At 34.8% G+C, this 23,155-nt stretch overlaps 1 protein-coding gene and 1 long non-coding RNA gene across 2 annotated transcripts in view; both read right to left on the reverse strand.

Annotated features, from left to right (window-relative positions):
• LOC119766402 overlaps positions 1–108 on the reverse strand; it is a 73,336-nt gene extending 73,228 nt beyond the window's left edge. Inside the window, exon 1 of the mRNA XM_038250930.1 lies at positions 16–108. Within this exon, the coding sequence (XP_038106858.1) occupies positions 16–23 (8 nt within the window). The 5' untranslated portion in view covers positions 24–108. The remainder of the gene's footprint in view (positions 1–15) is intronic.
• A 27-nt stretch (positions 109–135) lies between these two features.
• On the reverse strand, positions 136–3,202 carry LOC119767648. The gene is made up of 3 exons (XR_005277631.1): positions 3,018–3,202; positions 300–443; positions 136–234 (listed from the first exon to the last, which is right to left on the reverse strand). It is a non-coding gene; the product is annotated as an uncharacterized LOC119767648 (long non-coding RNA).
• Between the last annotated feature and the right edge of the window lie 19,953 nt (positions 3,203–23,155).

The raw sequence follows: 23,155 nt of genomic DNA on the forward strand, positions 1-23,155 counted from the left end.
TTAGGTACCACTCACAGTTGCATCTCCTTGATGATAAGGCACAGCCCGACAGTGGCCGCGATCAGGATCGCGACGAGGATCGGGATGTAGGTGGTGGTGGTGGTGCTGTACGGGTAGAGCCGAACATGCGCTCACTGTAGAGCTCGCAGCTGAACTCGGGCAGACACAAGCACATTAGATCGCAGCCCCGTGTCCAAACGGTACATCCGGTTGAGAGGAAAATGCGTTCCACGGCTGCAGAATAGGAAAATCACCTTATGATCTTGGCTTGTGGACGATTTTGTGATCAAAATACTCACGGGCACCACAAACGAACTCGGCCGTGCTGCGGTGCAACGTCTACTGACGGTTTGTCCTATCAGGGACATCGTCGACCTCCGGAGACTAGAAAGAACAGGTGTGTGCGTTGTTTAACAAGGTGTTGTAGCGAAGGTTTTGATAAACTGCAGGGTTGTTACGGGAAAGTCGAAAAAAAATCCGCGCCAAATCCGCGCCGACCTAAAATCCGAAACCGCGCGAAATCCGCGCCATATAAAAAATATCGAGACCAACATTTAAGAAATTTTATTTTTAAATGAAGTAAAACTAATTCAGAGAGTATTTGATAAACAAAAAACTCGTTTTATGTTTAAAGACTCCAAAAGAATGAAAGCAATGAATCCATAAAAAAAATACCTCAAGAGACGGTCAAGGCAAGGGTCATGAAAAAAAATCTTCAAAATAGAAAATACAATATTAAAAAAACCTAAAAATTTAACACATAAAATATAAGCTAAAAAATAAATCAAAATCTAAAATTTTAATATGATAAAATTTAAAATTTCGAAAGTCTAAAAATTCAAAATCTATACCAATCTTTATCTTTTTATACAGTTTATAATCCAAAATCTTCGCTAAAATTTCACTCCGAAAGAAATTTAATTTTCGATATATAAAATATTTTCTTATCATAATTTCAAAATCTCTAACATAAAATATGACATCAAAAATTGTGACATTCAAGAATTTAAGAAATCAAAATTTTTTGGATTCAAGAATTACGAATTTAAAAATATAAACATTTAAGAATTTAAGAATTTAAGAATTTAAGAATTTAAAAATATAAACATTTAAGAATTTAAGAATTTGAGAATTTAAGAATTTAAGAATTTAAGAATTTAAGAATTTAAGAATTTAAGAATTTAAGAATTTAAGAATTTAAGAATTTAAGAATTTAAGAATTTAAGAATTTAAGAATTTAAGAATTTAAGAATTTAAGAATTTAAGAATTTAAGAATTTAAGAATTTAAGAATTTAAGAATTTAAGAATTTAAGAATTTAAGAATTTAAGAATTTAAGAATTTAAGAATTTAAGAATTTAAGAATTTAAGAATTTTAGAATTTAAGAATTTAAGAATTTAAGAATTTAAGAATTTAAGAATTTAAGAATTTAAGAATTTAAGAATTTAAGAATTTAATAATTTAATCATTAAAAAGCTTAGGAAAACTAAAATTATTTAAGATTTGAGAAATATTTTTAGTTGTTTTCTAATTGTTTTGAATTTGATATTTTCTAGATTTTAAATTTTAACTTTTTAATTAAGATTTTTTTTATTATTCAAATTTGTGATTACCCAAATTTTTGGTAATTTGAATTCAGATTTCTAAAATTTTTAATTTAGAAATTTCAGATTTTTTTAATTATAATTTTAGAAATTTCGAAAAAAAATATATGTATTTTGATATTTTTTTGTTTAGGCTGGTACAAATATTTTTAAAAGTTTTTGTCACCCCCCCCCCTTCAAAATTGGCCCGAAAAATCAGGGGGCAAAAAAAATATTTTTACAATAAACTTCAAAATTTCAATGAAAATTCAAGTGCAACCAGCTGAAATCAAATTAAAATACATTCTTCTGCGTTTAAAATCATTTTTAGCATGTTTGGGTTTATTAAAAATCTTAAGATTTTTGAAAATTTTCGATGCAAAACCTTTTTTCGATACAATTTTTGTTTTTGTCAGATCTTAGATTTTTTGAAAACTAATGATTGCAAAACAACTGAACTAGTGTAAAATGCATTTTAAAACACTTTTTTCATTTAAATGTGAAGACTATGGCTTGTTATTTAAATTTTTATATTTTTTTATTTTTTTGCCCCCCCCCCTTGACCTCGGCCAGGGCCGAGGGACAAAAACTTTTTTTAATATTTGCATCGGCCTTATAAAAACCATTAAAACAAAAAAAAGTTTCGAATTTTTGAATTTCGGAAGCTTTGAATTTGGAATGTTCTGATCTTTTTATTTTCGCCAAGAATGTTTAAATTTAGAAAAAAAAAATATTTCTAAACTCCATTTCAATTCCATATTTCTAAATTCCATCCAAAATTCGAAAGTGGAGGCCAGCTTCTGTTACGTCCAATCAAGCTCATATTTGGCGCCCACAAGAACAAGCCCCAATAATACTTTTTGTTACACATTCTTATGTCTATATCTTCGGAAAAAAATTGTAATATTTGATTTACAACTTTAAAAATTTAATAAATCCATACTGGACATACTGGAAAAATAAATAAGGTTAAATATCATTACTCAAAACTCAAAAGATATTAAATATTCGGAGCAGGAGATGTTAAGAAATGACAAGAAACATAAGAAATAATTTCTACATAATCTTCATCTTCATTTTTCCACGTTTCGTACCAAGAAAATACAAATAAACATTTTCAGAAGAAAATTCAATTAATAAAAAATATGAAATTCTTGCACTCAAAGGAAAAAAAAACAAATTATCGTAATTTCTGATAATATTTTTCTTAATAACATGAAAGTAATTCTATCTCTCTCAATTAAGTTATTTATCAAAATTGCCATCCGCGCGAAATCCGCGCCTGAGCAAAATTAGCCAGCAAATCCGCGCCAGATCCGCGCTATCCGCGCGAAACGCGCCATCCGCGCGATCCGCGCCGTCCGTAACAACCCTGAAACTGTGAAGAAGACTAGAGGTTAAAATCGGATATGATAAAATCAATGATCTTCTCACCTTTTGATCTAGGTAGATTGATGATGCTAGTTGAACTGCGACTTGCATTCTGTGGAAGAAATTGCCCTGGTGCAGCAGCTCGCTGGAACACTTCTCACCGCCGATCACGGCTGGCAGATTGTCCGGCAGCATTCACGCGAAGAAAATCCGACCGACCGACCGACGAATGAAAATATGCGGGTTTGTTTTGAACGAGCCAGCTAAACTTTAACTGTCACTTGAAAGGGGCATTGGCAAAGAGGTCGAAATGGCATTCTACCGCAAAATTTTAGTTGATGCGGTGTAACTTTACACTCACACTCTAAACTGCATATTCTTCAGAAATTTAATCAAACTTTTTTATGTCAACTCCTAACAAAAGTGTATGAAGTTAAATTGAAAAAAACCTCTTTTGACGACAGCTGTCCCCAAGGAAATCAGATGGGAAACCCACAACACTTCCGGCACCCGGCAACAGTGAACGATCTTCGACAGCTGAAATAAAAATGAACCAATTTCACAAACGAAAACTAAAAAAAATAAGCAAACCACAATATTCACCTGATTTTGGTTTCCGCCCGCTGATCCATGATCACCTGATGCTTCCTCCAGCAACCATCGAATCGAACAAACACTCCAACGACGACAACGATCTTATTTGATTTAAATCTCACTCTGAATGCTGACGACGGATTGTCCGCACAACCGCATCAAAACAACAACGCATTAGAACTGTTTTATTTTGATTAGCTCACTGAACAACTGTGCAATGAAGTTTACATCTGTTTCGAATTTACATTGGATGATTTTTACATGTATTTCATGATTTACATGTTTCAACGAAAAGAATAAATGGCAAAATCAGTTCCACTTACATGAGATTTATCAATTACATGCAAATAGTTTTTACATGATCGCTCTTTACATCGGATTTAGCACTTTACATATGATTTAAATTTTACATATTCCAAGTTTACATTTAAAACACACATTACATGACGTGGAAATTTACATATTTTTTTCTGTGTATGCAATGAAGAAAATAATCTAATAATTTGAAATTATTATTATTGAAAGAATCAGACGACTTCACAAACGGTTATTTTTTTTTTTATCATTGAAAATCAAACCAGTAGTTTCCAACCTGGTGTTAGTTAAAAATTACATACTTATTAGGTGACACTAAGAAAAACTCATTTTCATCGATTTAAATTCTTTGTGAGGCTAAATCTCAAAAATTAATTGCCAATTTGCAGAGCCTCAGAGGGAAAATTTCTTAAAGTTATTTATTTCTTTCATGAAGTATTTTTAAAAATTGATTGCAAATCCGTTTCAGCTTTAAAACTTGTTTTTTTTTAATTTTCATTTCACTTATTGCCCCAGCAGTTGTTATCCGGAGCAAAGATATCCAATACTTTTCAACAGGTGATTTGTTCTAAGTGAGGTGAAAGTTAACTGGTACTAAGGAGAACGGAATTAGACAGAGATGGAAAAATGGAAAATAACCTTCGAAATTGTGAATAGATGTGGGATTGTAAACGGAAAAGAATTTTGTCTCTAATTTTTCGTCATTTGCAAAAAAAGCAATATTTTTTCTAAAGTTCATATCTTTGGAACCAGATTTTGCACTATGGCTTAGATGTCTTTTTTAGTTCCTTAACACAATATTTTGATTTGTGTTCGAAAATTTAAAAAAAAATGGATTTAAGGAATTTAACTTTTAGCGATGAAAAGTTAAATCAAGAAATCTGTTTTTAAGGCCGTTGCAAATATTTGTCAAAGTTTATGTCTCATATGCCTTCCGGTATTGTTTCTTTGCAGTAAATGGTTTAAAACGTGATTTTCAACCATTACATTATTTTATATATTTTTTTACCACAATCGTGTTTCCCAGACAATTCTACATAAAAAAAACAATGCATACCTCAAACTAAACAAAATCATTGCCGAGAGATAGCCTTCTCAAAATAAAAACTATTAATGAGCAATTCTCTACCAAAAACGGAAATGGATTTTATTTGTATTTTTGGATTTGGCTCAAACTTTGTGGGGGCCTTCCCTATGACCAAATATGCTATTTTGTGTCATTGGTTCACCCATATAAGTCTCCATACAATTTTGGCAGCTGTCCATACAAAAATGGTATGTAAATATTCAAACAGCTGTAACTTTTGAGTGAATTTTCTGATCAATTTGGTGTCTTCGGCAAAGTTGTAGGTATTGTTGAGGACTTTTGAGGAAAAATAGGTACACGGAAAAAAAATTGCAGGTTTTTTTTATCAACTTTTTTTTCACTAAAACTCAGTTTCCCAAAATACGTATTTTTTTATTTTCGAGATTTTTTGATATGTTTTAAGAGACAAAAATCCGCAACTTTTGAGCCATAGAGAAACATGGTCAAAAATCTGCCGCTGAGTTATGAATTTTTGAAAAAATAGTGATTTTTGGAAAAAATCGAAGTTGTATGCAAAAACAAGTTTGACATTACTTTTTAATGCAAAATTGAATTTGCAATCGAAAAGTACTTTACAGATTTTTTGATAAAGGGCTCCGTTTTCAAGATTTCGCCACCGAAAGTTTGATTTTAGCGAAATATTTGCAGTTTTTCAATTTTTAAAAATAGTGACCATGAGTGACAATTTCCAAAAAAAAATTTTTTTGAAAAGTTCAGAAAATTTGCTATAAAATTGTCTAAGAGACATTGAAGATTGGACCTCCGGTTGCTGAAATACAGCGGCTTAAAGAAAAAGAAACACGAAAATTGAAGTTTTCCATTTTCTAATGACAATATCTCAGCAATTAATGGTCCGATTTTCAATGTTACTACATGAAACATTCGTTTCAAATATTGAATATTACGCCCATTTAAAATGCTAGTCTTGATTTAAAAAAATTCAAAATATATTTTCGAAAAGATCGGAAAATTTCACGAATGTTTCATGTATTAACATTGCAAATAGGACCAATTATTGCTGAGATATCGTCATTAGAAAAAGGTGGGTTGTTTTGGTGAGATTTAGGAAACTTCAATTTTCGTGTTTCTTTTTCTTAAAGCGGCTCTATCGCAGCAACCCGAGGTCCAATCTTCAATGTCTCTTAGACAATTTTATAGCAAATTTTCTGAACTTTTCAAAAAAAAAATTTAGAAATGGTCACTCTTGGTCACTATTTTTAAAAATTGAAAAACTGCAAATATTTCGCTAAAATCAAACTTTCGGTGGCTATATCTTGAAAACGGAGCCCTTTATCAAAAAATCTGTAAAGTACTTTTCGATTGCAAATTCAATTTTGCATTAAAAAGTAATGTTGTAAAACTTGTTTTTGCATGAAACTTCAATTTTTTCCAAAAATCACTATTTTTTCAAAAAATCATAACTCGGCGGCAGATTTTTTGATCATGTTTCTCTATGGCTCAAAAGTTGCGGATTTTTGTCCCCTAAAACATATCAAAAAATCTCGAAAATCAAAAAATACGTATTTTGGGAAATTGAGTTCTAGTAAAAAAATGTTGATTAAAAAATCCTCAAATTTTTTTTCCGTGTACCTATTTTTTTTCAAAAGTCCTCAACAATACCTACAACTTTGCCGAAGACACCAAATTGATCAGAAAATTCACTCAAAAGTTACAGCTGTTTGAATATTTACATACCATTTTGTATGGACAGCAGCCAAAATTGTATGGAGACTTGTATGGGTGAACCAATGACGCAAAATAGCTTATTTGGTCATAGGGAAGGCCCCCACAAAGTTTGAGTCAAATAAAAAAATACAAAAAATAAAAATGGTCGAAATCGACCGATTTCGTAGAGAGTTGCTCTAATTTCCTGTACAAAAATTACCTCGAGGCCTACTTTCAGGGGTATGTAATTCAATGCGCTGGAACATGGCACAACTAGTTTTGCATAGGAAATTCAGAGATTTTATTTTTAAGGGCTATTATGAAATATTCCCCGATCAACTAAAAAACTCGTTTCAGCTTTGTATTTGTAACGATGCCTCTATGCTCTCTTGTACTAAATCTGGTGGTTTTAGCTAAGAGAACACAGATGCATCGATTAATCACAACCTATTAAGAACGAATATCTTGAAATAATTTCTTCATATTCTTAAAACAATTTTAAACTTATATAACCTTACAATTTTTCTCTGGTTTTACTTTTTCATGAAAAATATATTAAAAAAAAAAGTTCGATTCCATCCGAACAAAAAAATCCAGCTCACCATCGCTTAAACTGTTTGCTTGCGCGAATCGAACGCCACCCCGCGCGCGTGAATATTTCCCAAATGGACTGCACCGCGGCGGCGAGAGGAAAAACCTTAATAAAATTTGCATTTCCATGATTTATGCCGGCCACGATCTGGGTGCGCTTTTCCGTATTTAAATTGAGTTCATTTATTGACCATGGAGCAAACCCCAGCAGCAGCAGCAGTCAGGATGCATTTGTGTAACACTCGGAATAAAAAATATATTATAATAACAGTCGAACAAAAAAAAAACCGAGTTACGAGCTGGAATCCGGAAAATATTGCACTTTCATCCGCCATTATTGCCCCGGCTGATTATCATCTGGCCATTCTGGCCCTGTAGTCTGGCCACGGCCGTTGATCATCGTTGGACCCAGCGAAAACCGTTGGCCGGACGGTTGAACGTTAATCCCGTGATAATCTATGCAATTAAATGTTGGGTGCTTTATATTTTAATACACCCAAGTGGGGATCCACGTGGAGGGACCGGGGGAGGTTCTTCGGGGCGTCAAAGTGCCTCAAGTTGTTATTCATGACCGGAGAGTGTTGGGTGGGTGAGAGAGCGAGTTTTCTTTCGTGGAAAATTAAAGAGTGCAAATTTCCATAAAGCGGAAGCAATTTGTAAGTTGATGTTCGCACCGGGAAACGCTTTCAACACGTCACGTCTTCCAGCTGGTGGTGATGGTTACTGTTTGCAGTAATGAACTGCACAAATGATGGTTATTTTCGTGCACCTGCGTCACTGTGCTGAATTGTGATTGCCGGGTTGGAGAGGGAAAAAATAAAATGTGCCACGATAATGATGGTTACGTTATGGTGACATTTCAAACTTAGAATAATGTCAACCGAGACCATGAACTTCTTTCGTATTGCCCAAGGCTCCAAAAAAGTTGGAACGGTAACTTCAACTCGGGTTCTCGGGCATAACTCAACCAATCAAGATGATTCTTCATTCCAGTGATTTGTCAGGATGTCTAGATGATCCTTAAATTTTGCAGAACTTGATTTGATCAAATCTGTTATTTTTGCGATCAAAAACATTGTTCCAACTTTTTTTTTGCGTATAAAAAAAAATCGCCAAAAATTCCGCAGAGGTAGTTGTTTTAAAATAGGTGGAACGATGTTTTTGGTCGGAGAAATTACAGATTTGTTCAAATCAAGTTCTGCAAAATTTTAGGACCATCTAAACATTCTTACAAATCACTGGAAATAAGAATCGTCCCGATTGGTTGAGTAATGCCCGAGAACCATCGAGTTGAAGTTACCGTTCCACCTTTTTTGGGAGGCTTGGGCGTCCATGTAAGTTGGACATACGTTGGGCGTTCCAATGTTAATGGTAGTTATGGAATCATCGCAACCTTGCGCATCCAAGTTTATCTTTGGGGGTAGCAAAAATAAGAGGGTGCGCAAGCACATTGCTTTTAAGAAGGTGTGCTGCATGTCCCAGTGTCCTACAAATTAATACAAGAACAATTCTCTACCAAAACCGGAAATGGATTTTATTTGTATTTTTTGATTTGGCTCAAACTTTGTAAGGGCCTTCCCTATGACCAAATATGCTATTTTGTGTCATTGGTTCACCCATACAAGTCTCCATACAATTTTGGCAGCTGTCCATACAAAAATAGTATGTAAATATTCAAACAGCTGTAACTTTTGAGTGAATTTTTTGATCAATTTGGTGTCTTCGGCAAAGTTGTAGGTATTGTTGAGGACTTTTGAGAAAAAAATAGGTACACGGAAAAAAAATTTGAGGATTTTTTATCAACTTTTTTTTCACTAAAACTCAATTTCCCAAAATAGGTATTTTTTGATTTTCGAGATTTTTTGATATGTTTTAGGGGACAAAAATCCGCAACTTTTGAGCCATAGAGAAACATGGTCAAAAAATCTGCCGCCGAGTTATGAATTTTTGAAAAAATAGTGATTTTTGGAAAAAATCGAAGTTTTAAAAAATCCAATTTTCATGCAAAAACAAGTTTGACATTATTTTTTAATGCAAAATTAAATTTGCAATCAAAAAGTACTTTACAGATTTTTTGATAAAAGGCTCCGTTTTCTAGATATAGCCACCGAAAGTTTGATTTTAGCGAAATATTTGCAGTTTTTCAATTTTTAAAAATAGTGACCATGAGTGACCATTTCTAAAAATATTTTTTTTGAAAAGTTCAGAAAATTTGCTATAAAATTTTCTAAGAGACATTGAAGATTGGACCTCTGGTTGCTGAGATACAGCGGCTTAAAGAAAAAGAAACACGAAAATTGAAGTTTTCAAAAATTCATAACTCGGCGGCAGATTTTTTGACCATATTTCTCTATGGCTCAAAAGTTGCGGATTTTTGTCCCCTAAAACATATCAAAAAATCTCGAAAATCAAATAATACGTATTTTGGGAAATTGAGTTTTTGTGAAAAAAAATTGATTATAAAATCTGCAATTTTTTTCCGTGTACCTATTTTTTTCTCAAAAGTCCTCAACAATACCTACAACTTTGCCGAAGACACCAAATTGATCAGAAAATTCACTCAAAAGTTACAGCTGTTTGAATATTTACAAACCATTTTTGTATGGACAGCTGCCAAAATTGTATGGAGACTTGTATGGGTGAACCAATGACACAAAATAGCTTCTTTGGTCATAGGAAAGGCCCCCACAATGTTTGAGTCAAATAAAAAAATACAAAAAATAAAAATGGTCGAAATCGGCCGATTTCGTAGAGAGTTGCTCACAAGTCCATTTTTATAGCACTTCTTCTTTACACAAAAAGATGCAATGTGGGGTTCTAAAAGGAAGCATCTGCTCACCTATCCACAGCTGAACTTCCTTACAAATTTGTTGCGAATTCTTGAGTTGCACTCTATCAGAATAATACATCATGCGCCATGCTCATTTCACATAATTGAAGAGGCCCCTTCGAGTCAAACTTGTCCCGAACTAATCTTCAGCTGTCTCTACTGCCGAGCTAACGATGCACCTCAGGAATTTGCAGTGCATAACTCATTCATACGTGGAAGGTGGCCGCGTCATGTTGGTGCAATATGCAACTCATAACGATGCATCCTCGAAGGCACTGGTCCGCGTTCGGCGTTGCTGAAGCAGCAGCACACCACAGTCGAGGGCCATAATTAAAACATAAACTTAGTGCAAACACCACCTCTTGAAGCACGCATCACCACACAGCTCGCACCTGGAGTCGTGCCCTTGGGTGGCATTACACGTGGTGTTTGTCGTTTTTCGTGGTGCTCAAATGGCACACACCAATTTAATTTTTTATTCAATTGGAATATTAAGTGAACAATAAAACTTTGAACAAATAGTTACCAAATACGTCATTTATGAGAAAATCATGAAAAATGTGGCATGAGAGCATGAACCCAGCTAGAGATGCCTAGCCAAAGTTTCCGGCCCTGAAGCCTGGGGTGACCCCCAAGGGGGTGTGGGGGATTACATGATGCAACAAAACAAACTTGACTCCGTACGCGAATCCGTGTTCTACTCACAAACTCCATTCTTGGAAGCCACGTAGAGTGGATCTCCGGTGAGGTGTTGCAAATTGGAGACGGTTATCCACTTTGCCGGGAATTTGCGTTGAGAAAACCACACTTTGGTGGAGATTTCTTTGAAGTGTTTGACAGGTGCGAGCGTAATTTGGTGACGAGATGAGTTACGAGGAGTACACGTACGTTTGTGTTTGCTCACGCTGGTAAGAACTCATTTCTTTCTCATTAGAAGTATCCCCTAAAGTGTCACCGTCACAAATGACAGCAAAGCATACAAAAATGTCTTCTCAAAACGTACCTAACAGCATTTCTAAACTTTGTCCACTCCAAATGTTTCCAGAACTGTTCAGGTCCCACTTACTGCTCCGTAATACTAGTCTTGTAACCAGTTATGCGAACCACAATTGCAAATTCAACGGCACTAAGCACCCAGATGACTGACAGACAGAGGCCGACGAATTTCATAAAGTCACTCAGTCCCTAAGGATGATGACGCCCAAAAACAATAGTTCCACTCTCTCTGCAAATTATTTTTGTCAACGGGACAGTTTTGCGGAAGAGTCAGCAAAGTTAGTTCAAGGGTAGGGTGTCCCGAAATGTTGCGTTCCGATGAATTTTGGACTCTCTTTACATAACATTTCGCCGAAAGTGTAATCCAATCTAAAAAGCAAACCCCTGAAAGCTTCACGACCCAGCTGGGCGGTTTTTTTTTTCGGAAAGGACACTCTCACAGAATACATTTCCTCAGCTTTAGGGTTGCTGTCCTTTTTTGTGTCTGCCCACAATCCTCGCCTACGAGGAATATGAATATTTTTCCACTCTGGTCTAGTCTTTTCCGTCATGAATATGGAACGATGCAGGCATATGCAACACCACCAGCTACAATGAGTTGAGCAAAGTGACCCACCAGCATCACCCCTCCTGGAACGGTTCCACTGGACCAAGGGGAATCGTTCTGGGCGCAAAGCCGGAAGCCGTATGTGTCAGGCTAGAGTGAGAGAGAGTTGGCAGTTTTAAACGCAGTGACATGGCCACATCGTGCCCACCCAGTTGACATGGAAAACTGCAACGGTCTGTTTGTAAAGTGCACTTTAATTGTATCAACTCTTGCGTCTCCATAAAGATTGAAAAACTCTTTCCTAATCACAAACAACAACAAAAGTTTAGCATAATATTCTCGTCATGTGGAAATCAGCCACATCATCGTCGCATTAATTCTAAGCCACCAACCAGTAGTGCTGTGCTGGAATCCATCAGGCAGGCAATCATTGATTTCCTGATGGATTACACTCCCCCCACACGTTCCGACGAAGAACGACGAAGCACATCCTGTCGTCATTATGGGAGAACAATTTTGCCCCATCCCAAAACGGGATGTGACTTACCACAAGAAGAGCTGCTTTCCTTTGGCAGAAGGAAGAACAGGTTCCTTTTTTTCGTCTCGGAGTTGGTGTGGTGGAGGAGCAAAAAACAATCAACCGGAAGTAATCTGCTCATTCCGCTCAATCAGTTCCCAGCAAAATTGATCCGTTGAGGAACTGGCTCGTTTGATACCGGGATGCACAATTGAAAAAATAGCTTTGTGGGGTTTTGGGAATGAAAATAAAAAAAAGTAAATTAAAACCAAACATTTGATTTTAACCATTTTTTCATTCTTCACAAGAAAAAAGAACTTGATAACATTTCATGAAAAGTTTTAACCATTTCCAGTAATTCAGAGCAATCCATCGGGACCATCCATAAACCACGTGGACACTTTTTTGGTAATCTCGAACCCCCCCCCCCCCTCGTGGACAATTGTCCATACAAAAAAAATCTTTTTTGTATGGAGCGTGGACAATCGCCATACCCCCCCCCCCCCTTAAAGTGTCCACGTGGTTTATGGATGGTCCCATCCTGTAAAATCTAATAAAAGTCTCTCTCTCACTCTGGAGTACTATCCCAGAAACCCTGAATTCAAAACCCGACAAAACAAGCCCCACCTAAAAAAGAGTAAATTACAGTTTGGTACCAAAACGTGATGCATTCCATGGAAATATCGCCAAAGCAAAAAAGTTTGAAAAACCTCTCCTAGCGTTAAAAAAGCTGCCCGCGGTCTTGATGTTGAAAAGCGTTCTTTTTTTTTCGAGGCGAACTCGATGCTTGCTGGCTGCAATTTTGAATTTCCCGATTTTATTCCACCAGCCCCAAACGGTATCTGTGCGTGTGGCTCTCTTCGCCGGAGTTGGCTTTCACTCATTCTGTATAAATTGCATAATTTGATTTGGCGCTTTGATGTCGAGCGACGCGAAAATACTTTTGCCTGTTTTGCAGATTTTCAGTTGCTAAAAAGCGCACAAGGATTGAGGGATGTAAATTTTTAGTACGCATTCTACAACACAGCAACAAGACATTTTTTTAATGTTTTCTTGTTTTTATGGTCTTTCTAACATAAAAAATCTCTTGAATTCAAACAGTCACAAAATTACGATAAACAATCTTCGACAGGATACACAGTAAAAAAATATGGTGATATCAAATCTCGAAATGTGGACAAATTTTATGTCAGAATTTTTTGTTAATTTTCTTCTTTTTACTTGTAATTTCATGTATTCCACATAAAATGAGGTGAATTTACAAAGAAAAACGTTACTTAATCCACCCTTAGGTGGTTGGTGCCTTCCTCTCATTCAAAGGATAATGCTATTCAAAATAGACACGCTCGTGGGAAGGTCTTTAAATTACCTATCCAAAGTTAGGTCGCATGATATATTTGGAATACGTTTTCATCTAAATATCTGAGAACTAGCCTCCAAAAAGTGTATAAATAACTCTTAAGTGCTTATAACTTTTGATAGGGTTGTCAGATCTTCAATGTTTTGGACGCGTTGGAAAGGTCTTTTGATTACCTGTTCAACGACGGGTTGCATGATAGATCCGGACAACGTTTTCTTCGTGATATCTGAGATCCGGCTTCCAAAAAGTGCATAAATAACACTTAATTGCTAATAACTTTTGATAGGGTTGTCAGATCTTCAATGTTTTGGACGCGTTGGAAAGGTCTTTTAAATACCTTCCTAAAAATGTATAACATGCTGGGGTTTCTTACAAAAACCACCCTTTTACAATCTTCCAGACTTTAGTCAAAATCGTTTTTAGCATAACTTTTGAAGTACTTTACTAAACTTCATAATTTTCAATAGGGACTTATGGGACCCCAAGACGAATCGAATGAGACCAAAACGGTCCAAATCGGTTAAGCCAGTGCTGAGATAATCGAGTGCATATTTTTGGTGCACAGACCCACATCCCTACACACACACACACACACACACACACACACACACACACACACACACACACACACACACACACACACACACACACACACACACACACACACACACACACACACACACACAGACATTTGCTCAGAATTCGATTCTGAGTCGATAGGTATACATGAAGGTGGGTCTAGGAGGTCTAATTGAGAAGTTCAGTTTTCGAGTGATTTTATAGCCTTTCCTCAGTAAGGTGAGGAAGGCAAAAAAGGGGTAATGTTCAAACATAAAATTTTCAACCTTCCAAAATCCAACATTTTTTACTGTGTTTGCTCTGAATTAAAGCATGGAAATTCGAATGAAGTACTGTTTGCTTTTAAATTATCAGTCATTAAGGCCGATGCAAATATTTTTCAAAGTTTTTGTGCCTCGGCTCTGGTCGTGGTCGAGGAGGGTCACACGAAACCGGGAAAAGTTGCCCCAACCTTTCTTCGATTTGCGTGAAACATTATCTCAAGAGGTAACTTTTGTCTCTGATCACGAATAAGAGATCCGTTTTTTGATATCTCGTGATAGAGGGGCGGTACGACCTCTTCCATTTTTTAAACATGCAAAAGAGACAAGACATGCGTTTTTTGGTAAGATAGATTTTCTTGTGAGAATCCTAACCATGCAAGATTTTTTTTTTTCAACTGTCCTAAAAAGTCTTCCGAAAAGCAGTTTTTGCCTTACATATTTTTATGTGCAGCTTAGTACAGAAAAGCAGAGCAGACCTTGGCTCTAGCCGTGGATGAGGAGAGGAGGGAAGATGGGAAATAAAAAAAATCAAAACCTTTCTTCAAATTTTTAAATTAAAATGTATCACAAATTACTCTAATTAATAAATCTAATTCAAAAAAACTAAATGAATTATTAATAATGTAGGTGACAATCTTTGGTTTGCACCCTAGTATTTGGAGAAGAAAATTCGAAAGGGGAAGGAGATAAAAACTTGAAATGAAATTTTGGTTGGCCTCAACAAAAATCTAGATTTTTTTTTAACTCTAGAACTGTCTTTTGATTAGAGCGTCCAATTTCCCGTCCCGGGAAATTTCCAAAATGCAAGTGGAAGTATACACCTTCAAAACTTTTTGGAATCATATTTTTGAAAATGCTCTGAAAAAAATAATAAATGAAACTCAACATGATTATGTTGAATTAAATATGTAATATTATTGAGCGCTGGTGCAACAATGAGTGTTAGAGGATTAAAAAGGAAAAAATCAAGTCTGATTGTGAAATTATGTTAATTCATCGTAAAATGAAAATCATGTTTCTGTGCTGTGAAAAACATTCAACCGCAGTCAATTGTGCACCTGAAAATAATGTGGCATAATAAAACCATAACAAATTATTGGAAATATACTTTGTATTGTTTAAGAGGGGTCAAAAAATGCAAAATATTTTTTTGAAATTTGCTCGAAATATTTGATAACATTGAGTTTTTTTTCAGTAAACTAAACACGAGAAGTTACATAATTTCAGTATGCCTTTTCTTTTCATTTCAAATTGATATGTCAAACCACAATCTTTTAAACTGGTCACAGAGGCAAGCTTGAATGTTTTTTTTTTTTTTGTGGAGTATGGATTCATTTTACTAACTGTCCAAACACTTTGATAGAAAATAATTCTCATCAAAAAATACCTTCGATAATTTTTTGATTTATTTTATGATTGAGCTTATATTTAAAATTAGAAAATATAAACATTTTCTTAAAGTTGTATGATTTTTAAAAAACAGTCAAGCTGTTAATTGATCTTCACACTTATTTTATCGATTAAAGTCGCTGTCCTATACATTTTCTGTGTATAATATTAATCAGAACCAAGATGAGAACAATTTTGAATAAATAAAAAAATTCCTGGGATTTCCCTGGACCGCTGGACCACCATAACGTTGCTACTGTACTGACCCTGATCAACTTTTCAGAAGCTGACAAAGCTGTTAATTAAAAGTGTGGTATCTACGAATTTTGTCTAACAAAATGTCGGTTTTGGATCATTGTGATATGGTACCACCCTAACATTTTATTAGTTAAATTTACACACACACACAAACAAAATCAAAATTCCAAGCTACTATTGATAAAAAAAACAATTTCAGAAATTGAAATAAATATTTTAAAAATAATAACTTATGAACCACCCTAATGTATTAAGATTTTATTTCAAGAAAAAAATGAATTCAGCTGCCCGAAATTTCCCCAATATGACACATTTTTCAGAATACCTGACATTTTTTAATTTTGTCACACCTTTGTTCGGAGAGGATCCACTGTGCGGTGATGTGGTATAAATTTGGTGTCAAAGGGACTTTTTTGTAAAATTAGAAGCCCGATTTGCTAGCGTACTCATAAAAAAACGTATTTTTCGTCGAAAAAGCACTTACAAATTTTAAGAACTCTGCCATTTTCCGATACTCAACTGTAAAAAAACAATGGTACATGTCATTTAAAAGGAAATTTAATGTTCAATTCGAATCTAAATTATCCCAGAAGGTTTATTTTTTCATTTAGAACGAAATTCTTCATTATAAATTTCGTGTTTATTCTAACTTTGCGGGCTTTTTAGAGTACAACAGTGTTCTACAAAGTTGGAGAACAGACAATTACCAAAAAAAATGGTTTGCCTGTAAACATCACAAGTTATCGCGATTTACGAAAAAATGTTTTGAAAAAGTTATTTTTGCCGTGATCGGAAGAGGGGAGGGGAAACAAAAACATTAAATAAAATATGTACCAGTCTAAGCACGTTTTGAACCAATAGAAACAATTGTGAAATTAATGAAAAAAATAATTCCTGCAAGAAAAAATTCTGCTAATTAAAAAAAAACTTGTTGTTAACTTTAAACTTATGAAGCAAGAAAGGATTTTTGACGAATTTGAGAAAAAAATAAAGAATGCTTCATTCATAAAAGTCAGAGCAATAAAACCCGTATTATACATATCTACATTAACCAAATTTACAATTCACTCATTGTAAGGAACCCTTTCCATTTTGTGGAGTTCATTTTACGACTAATGAAGTGTTTATAAATATTTCAATGGTTCACTTGAATGCAGCAGCTACAAGAAACCACCGATTTAAATTTGAATAATCGAACATTTAGCTGATTGTTGATTTCAATTAGAAATGTATACGCCAGCACGAGCCATTCTTGGGTCACTAAATCATCAATTCAGGGTTAAAATAAACACCGTTTTCACCTCCTCCGACCACCTACAACCCTCCCCGAGCGGTCACCCTCATAATTTATGTAACCGAACCCCTTTCCCACGCAAATGAAGTGACGACGGCGGCCGCGACAAATATTCCACCTGCCCACGTGGTGGTGTGGAGGTTCCACGTGCAACGTCCACTTAACACCCCACAAATCATGGTTTCTTTGATGAATGAAGTTTGATCCAATCGCGCTTTTTTTTCGTCACTGGTGCGGTCATTTTTGGCCAGCGGTAAAGTTAATGGGCTGTGGTCGTTTGCCATGAATGCGGGCTTCCAGCCGGAAAGGTGACAATTGATTCTGTGCCAACAATGGACATAGTCATGGCGTTAATGGGGTGGCAAAGTGATTTAATATGTCGATCTGTTGCGTGAAAATCCTATGTCACTCGCTTGGTTGAGCATGATGTTGGATCTTTTTTGCTCAGCCAAAAACAGAAGTTTAACTTCCCGAAGAACACGTGGTGCTGCACTTTTTGGTAAAACACAGGTGCATCCAATTGTTTCTAACAGAGGTAGAGTTCAAACCGAGGGTTCAAATCAATAAATCAGGTTGAGCAAATCCAAATGCGCTGAACTTTCGCAAACACCAGTGAAAAACTACAAATTGATTGCTCCAAGCAGTAGTTTTGCGGAAAGTTTACACGGAAGTAAGCCACTGCTTGAACAAATCGATTGCCGAAAAGTGTACCAAGTAGCATAAATCTGCAGCAAAAAAAAAGCGAAAATACAACTCAAGTTCCAAAATCTGAGAAAAACAATGCCGTCATGAAATTTCGAATTCTGCTTGGTTGCTCCACGTGCAACTCCCTCGAAATCGAATTACAAGCCGCCGCAATCCAATTTGGCATCAAAAGCGCGCGGCGTGGGTTGATTTGTTGAAAACAAAACCACTTCTTCGAGGAAGCGAGCGCGCAATTTACTCCTCAATCAACACCGGTGTTATCTGTGTGATGGATGATTATTGGAAAGAAATTTTCAACTTTTTGTGAAAGGACTATTACAAATATTATTAAAAATAGAACAGAAAATTTCGATACGCGGTTTTGAAAAACAGCGTTTGTTAAAATTAAATTATTTTTCCTGTATTTTTAAATTGTAAAAAAATATGTGGAAAAGTTTTTCAAAACAGATTTTTTTTATTTAATATTTATTTATTATTTATTTAATATCTTACGTACCCTATTGTTAGAATATCAATAATAATACATCATAACCATAGTTGAATGAAAAAAAATAAATTGTTATAAAAATCAAATAATTATTTCAAATTATAAAATTTGGCAAAAAAATTGACTGAAAATACCCTTTAACCAAATCAGACATTTTGTGTCATTGCATAATTAGTTCGTTGATATAATTTTCAACAAAATTTTAACATTTGTCAAAACATTTTGAAAGTAAATAAAATTTGCATTGAAAAGAACCCTTTCAATTTTAAGTTAAATTTACCTTTTTCAAGCTTTTAACGATATCTTGGGATAGGGAAATAAACTTTATAAAAACATATAATTGCTATTCATATTAAAATATTATTATTTTTTTTAATTTTGGATGTTTTGCACCAAGCTTCATCTTTTCATTAATTGTATTATTCTAGCCTACAATTCAGAGCTAGAAAAATTGAAAAATAAATAAATTATCGATATTTTTACCAAATTTTTACTGGAGTGTTTCAACATTATTGAAAATGTTTGCACAAAATCCATTTATTTCATCGTTTTTAAACTTTCTAAAATTCATAAAAAATGTCATCTCAAAAATAAAAAAAAAACATTTCGAACCGTCATCTGGGGCGACATTCAGTCTGAGGGTGAGATTAAGTCATGGGTAATTCTCTACCAACTCACACGAAATCGTTGCCCCGACCCCTCTTCGATTTGCGTGAAACTTTGTCCTAAGGGGTAACTTTTGTCCCTGATCACGAATCCGAGGTCCGTTTTTTGATATCTCGTGACGGAGGGGCGGTACGACCCCTTCCATTTTTGAACATGCGAAAAAAGGTGTGTTTTTCAATAATGTGTAGCCTTTCAAAGGGACTTTATGTAAAATTAGACGCCCGATTTGATGGCGTACTCAGAATTCCGAAAAAAACGTATTTTTCATCGATAAAAACACTAAAAATGTTTTAAAAATTCTCCCATTTTCCGTTACTCGACTGTAAAAAAATTTGGAACATGTCATTTTATGGGAAATTTAATGTACTTTCCGAATCTACATTGACCCAAAAGGGTCATTTTTCATTTAGAACAAAATTTCTCATTTCAAAATTTCGTGTTTTTTCTGACTTTGCAGGGTTATTTGTAGAGTGTAGCAATGTTCTACAAAGTTGTAGAGCAGACAATTACAAAAAAAAATGGTAGATAAACATAAGGGGTTTGCTTATAAACATAACGAGTTATCGCGATTTTACGAAAAAAAGTTTTGAAAAAGTTAATTTTTGCGTTTCTCTTTGTTTCGTCGGCTGTGTCTGTCGCGGGTGACCATGAACGGCCATGATCAACGACGACCAACATTTTAAAAACTTTTTTTTTGTAAAATCGCAATAACTCGTAATGTTTATAAGCAAACCCCTTATGTCTATACATCAAAATTTTTGTAATTGTCTGCTCTACAACTTTGTAGAACATTGTTACACTCTAAAAAATAACCCTGCAAAGTTAGAATAAACACGAAATTTTAAAATGAGAAATGTTGTTCTAAATGAAAAATGATCCTTTTGGGTCAATGTAGATTCGAAAAGTACATCAAATTTCCCATAAAATGACATGTTCCAAAATTTTTTACAGTCGAGTTACGGAAAATGGGAGAATTTTAAAAAGTTTTTAGTGTTTTTTTGAAGAAAAATACGTTTTTTTCGGAATTCTGAGTACGCCATCAAATCGGGTGTCTAATTTTACATAAAAGTCCCTTTGACACCAAATTTCTATCTCATCACCGTTTCAGGTTGCAAATTATTGAAAAAACACCTCTTTTTTCGCATGTTCAAAATGGAAGGGGTCGTGCCGTCCCTCCGTCACGAGATATCAAAAAACGGACCACGGATTCGTGATCAGGGACAAAAGTTACCCCTTAGAACAAAGTTTCACGCAAATCGAAGAGGGGTCGGGGCAACTGAGGTTTTTTTGAGAAATTTGAGTAAGTTTGCTGATCTCTTAAGACAAAAAAAAGCAAAAAAAAACATTTTTGATAATTATTTGCTTGTGTGCTATCCTGGGACAGGTCTGCTGTTAAAAATGTCACATGCCACAAGATATAGCAAGCAACGAATTGTGAAAAAACTAATAAAAAAAACATTAGCTAAAATAAAAGCTTGCTGAAAAACAAATTTAAGATATCAGAATTATCACTCTCACCTATTTTTTAAATGAATGGTTACATAAAAAAGATTTTTTGAAAATTCTTATTACTGGCCCGATTAATAAACCTAGTTAGAAATAAAAATCAGAAAACGTGGATGTAAACAAACTCTTAAATGTTTAACGATGTTTAACGATGTTTACGTAATTCCTAATTTTCAGTATAAAGTTCATTTTTTATAAATTTTGAATAAAAAAATATATAATTTAATTTCTTGGAAAACGTATTCACATTTCATTCGTCATGCAAATCATTTAACGCGTGATCTACATCTTGTCAAAATCCAGAAAAAAGAGTAAAATTACATCATGCTTCAATTACCTCAAACAAACGAAAAATCACTCCTCAATCTGCATTCATCAAGAGAATTACTTCCAAACAGTCACCGCAAAACCCGACTGTAACCAATTAGTCGTCATGTCTCTTCTCATCAAACACAAGCCTTCGTTTCCGAAATCCGACCTCAACGTTCCCACGTTCAACCCAACCCCGCCCCCAAAGCCCCTCCTTCCGGGTGTCGACCGGGGCTCGGTTGGCGTGGCATTCATGGCTTTGATGAAATATGAATAAATCTCGTTATACACTTTGGCTAAATCAATCAATCGACCCCTTCTGATTTGAGCCGATGGTTCCCTCCCGAAAGCAGGCTTCGTTGACCTTTTCTTTTTTTTGCTTGCCATCTTCAGCTTCAGCCGAGGAAAAACTTGGGACCGGAAACGAGCCAAGAATACGAAAAAGGACCTCGCTTTTCCCCCACCAGCAAAGCCCGGTGGTGGTGCCGGAGACTTTTCCGAGAGTAGGGAAAATTCGTCCGGAAAAGCATGAAGTGGAGTGTGCCAAGATTGAAATGATTCATTTGCTCTTCTCATTCGGTCGTATATTTACATAAATATTCGATAAAAGGACTCTTTTCTCCTCTGGCCTCTGGTGTGGAGCTTGAGGGTGGCGAAACAAGGAGGGAACAGCTGAAGCATTTTTGGGGAAAAGGATGTACGGAGACTTGGGGCTGTCGAACTTGGCAGATAGTGTGTTAAACGTACGTTAAGAGTCGATGTGCTGCAAGAGTAAACATGGAAAAGCAGAGTTCATGCATCAGCAGGAAATTTTCATGGGGAAGAGATGCATGATGGCCTCAAGCCATCTTCGAGTGGGGGTAGAAGAAAGGCAGAGTGGGATAAGTGGATAAAACCAGTGCTTTTGATTATTTAGATGATTACCCAACAATTTATGCAAGACGTGTGTTTCGAACATGTTTGATTTGGTGAACTTTTTGGGGGAGATTGTGCCTTCAATATTGTGATTCATGTTCATCAAGGACTAACTAGTGGTATAGCCGAATGTTGTTGTTTATTTTATTAACGTCAGTATAGCCGATATTTATTTTATTAACGTCAGTATAGCCAGTATTTATGAACGGAGTCAATTTGAAAAATGTTTCAGAATTTTAAGCTACATTATTTTTCTTTAAATTAAATGAGTAAAGTATAAATGCATTCAGCTAAATTTAATTTGTATCGCAATGCAATATTTTTTTTATATTTAAGGGTTCACAGCAATAAGAGAAATTGTTGTCTTCATATTCCAACATTGTGGAACTTACATATTATTAAAATTGTAAATTATTGCGGTAAATCCTTTAAAAATAGAGTAATTCTTTACTAAATCGGTCTTTTTTCTTCAATTTTAATTTTTGTATTTTTTAATCCGACTGAAACTTTTTTGGTGCCTTCGGTATGCCCAAAGAAGCCATTTTGCATCATTAGTTTGTCCATATAATTTTCCATACAAATTTGGCAGCTATCCATACAAAAATGATGTATGAAAATTCACAAATCTGTATCTTTTGAAGGATTTTTTTGATCGATTTGGTGTCTTCGGCAAAGTTGTAGGTATGGATACGGACTACACTGGAAAAAAATGATACACGGTAAAAAAAATTTGGTGATTTTTTATTTTACTTTTTATCACTAAAACTTGATTTGCAAAAAAAACACTATTTTTAATTTTTTTTTATATGTTTTAGAGGACATAAAATGCCAACTTTTCAGAAATTTCCAGGTTGTGCAAAAAATCATTGAGCGAGTTATGAATTTTTGAATCAATACTGATTTTTTCAAAAAATCGAACAAAAATTCAACTTAATTTTTCGATGTAAAATCAAATTTGCAATCAAAAAGTACTTTACTGAAATTTTGATAAAGTGCACCGTTTTCAAGTTAAATCCATTTTTAGGTAACTTTTTTGAAAATAGTCGCAGTTTTTCATTTTTTTAAATTAGTGCACATGTTTGCACACTTTTAGAAAAAATATTTTTGAAGATCTGAGAAAATTCTCTATATTTTGCTTCTTCGGACTTTGTAGATACGACCCTAAGTTGCTGAGATATTGCCATGCTAAGGTTAAAAAACAGGAAAATTGATGTTTTCTAAGTCTCACCCAAAATATGAAACATTTGTAAATTTTTCCGATCTTTTCGAAAACAATATTTTCAAAATTTTCAAATCAAGACTAACATTTCAAAAGGGCCAAACATTCA

This window comes from Culex quinquefasciatus, chromosome 2, assembly GCF_015732765.1.
Source record: "Culex quinquefasciatus strain JHB chromosome 2, VPISU_Cqui_1.0_pri_paternal, whole genome shotgun sequence".
Classification (NCBI taxonomy): Eukaryota; Metazoa; Arthropoda; class Insecta; order Diptera; family Culicidae; genus Culex; species Culex quinquefasciatus.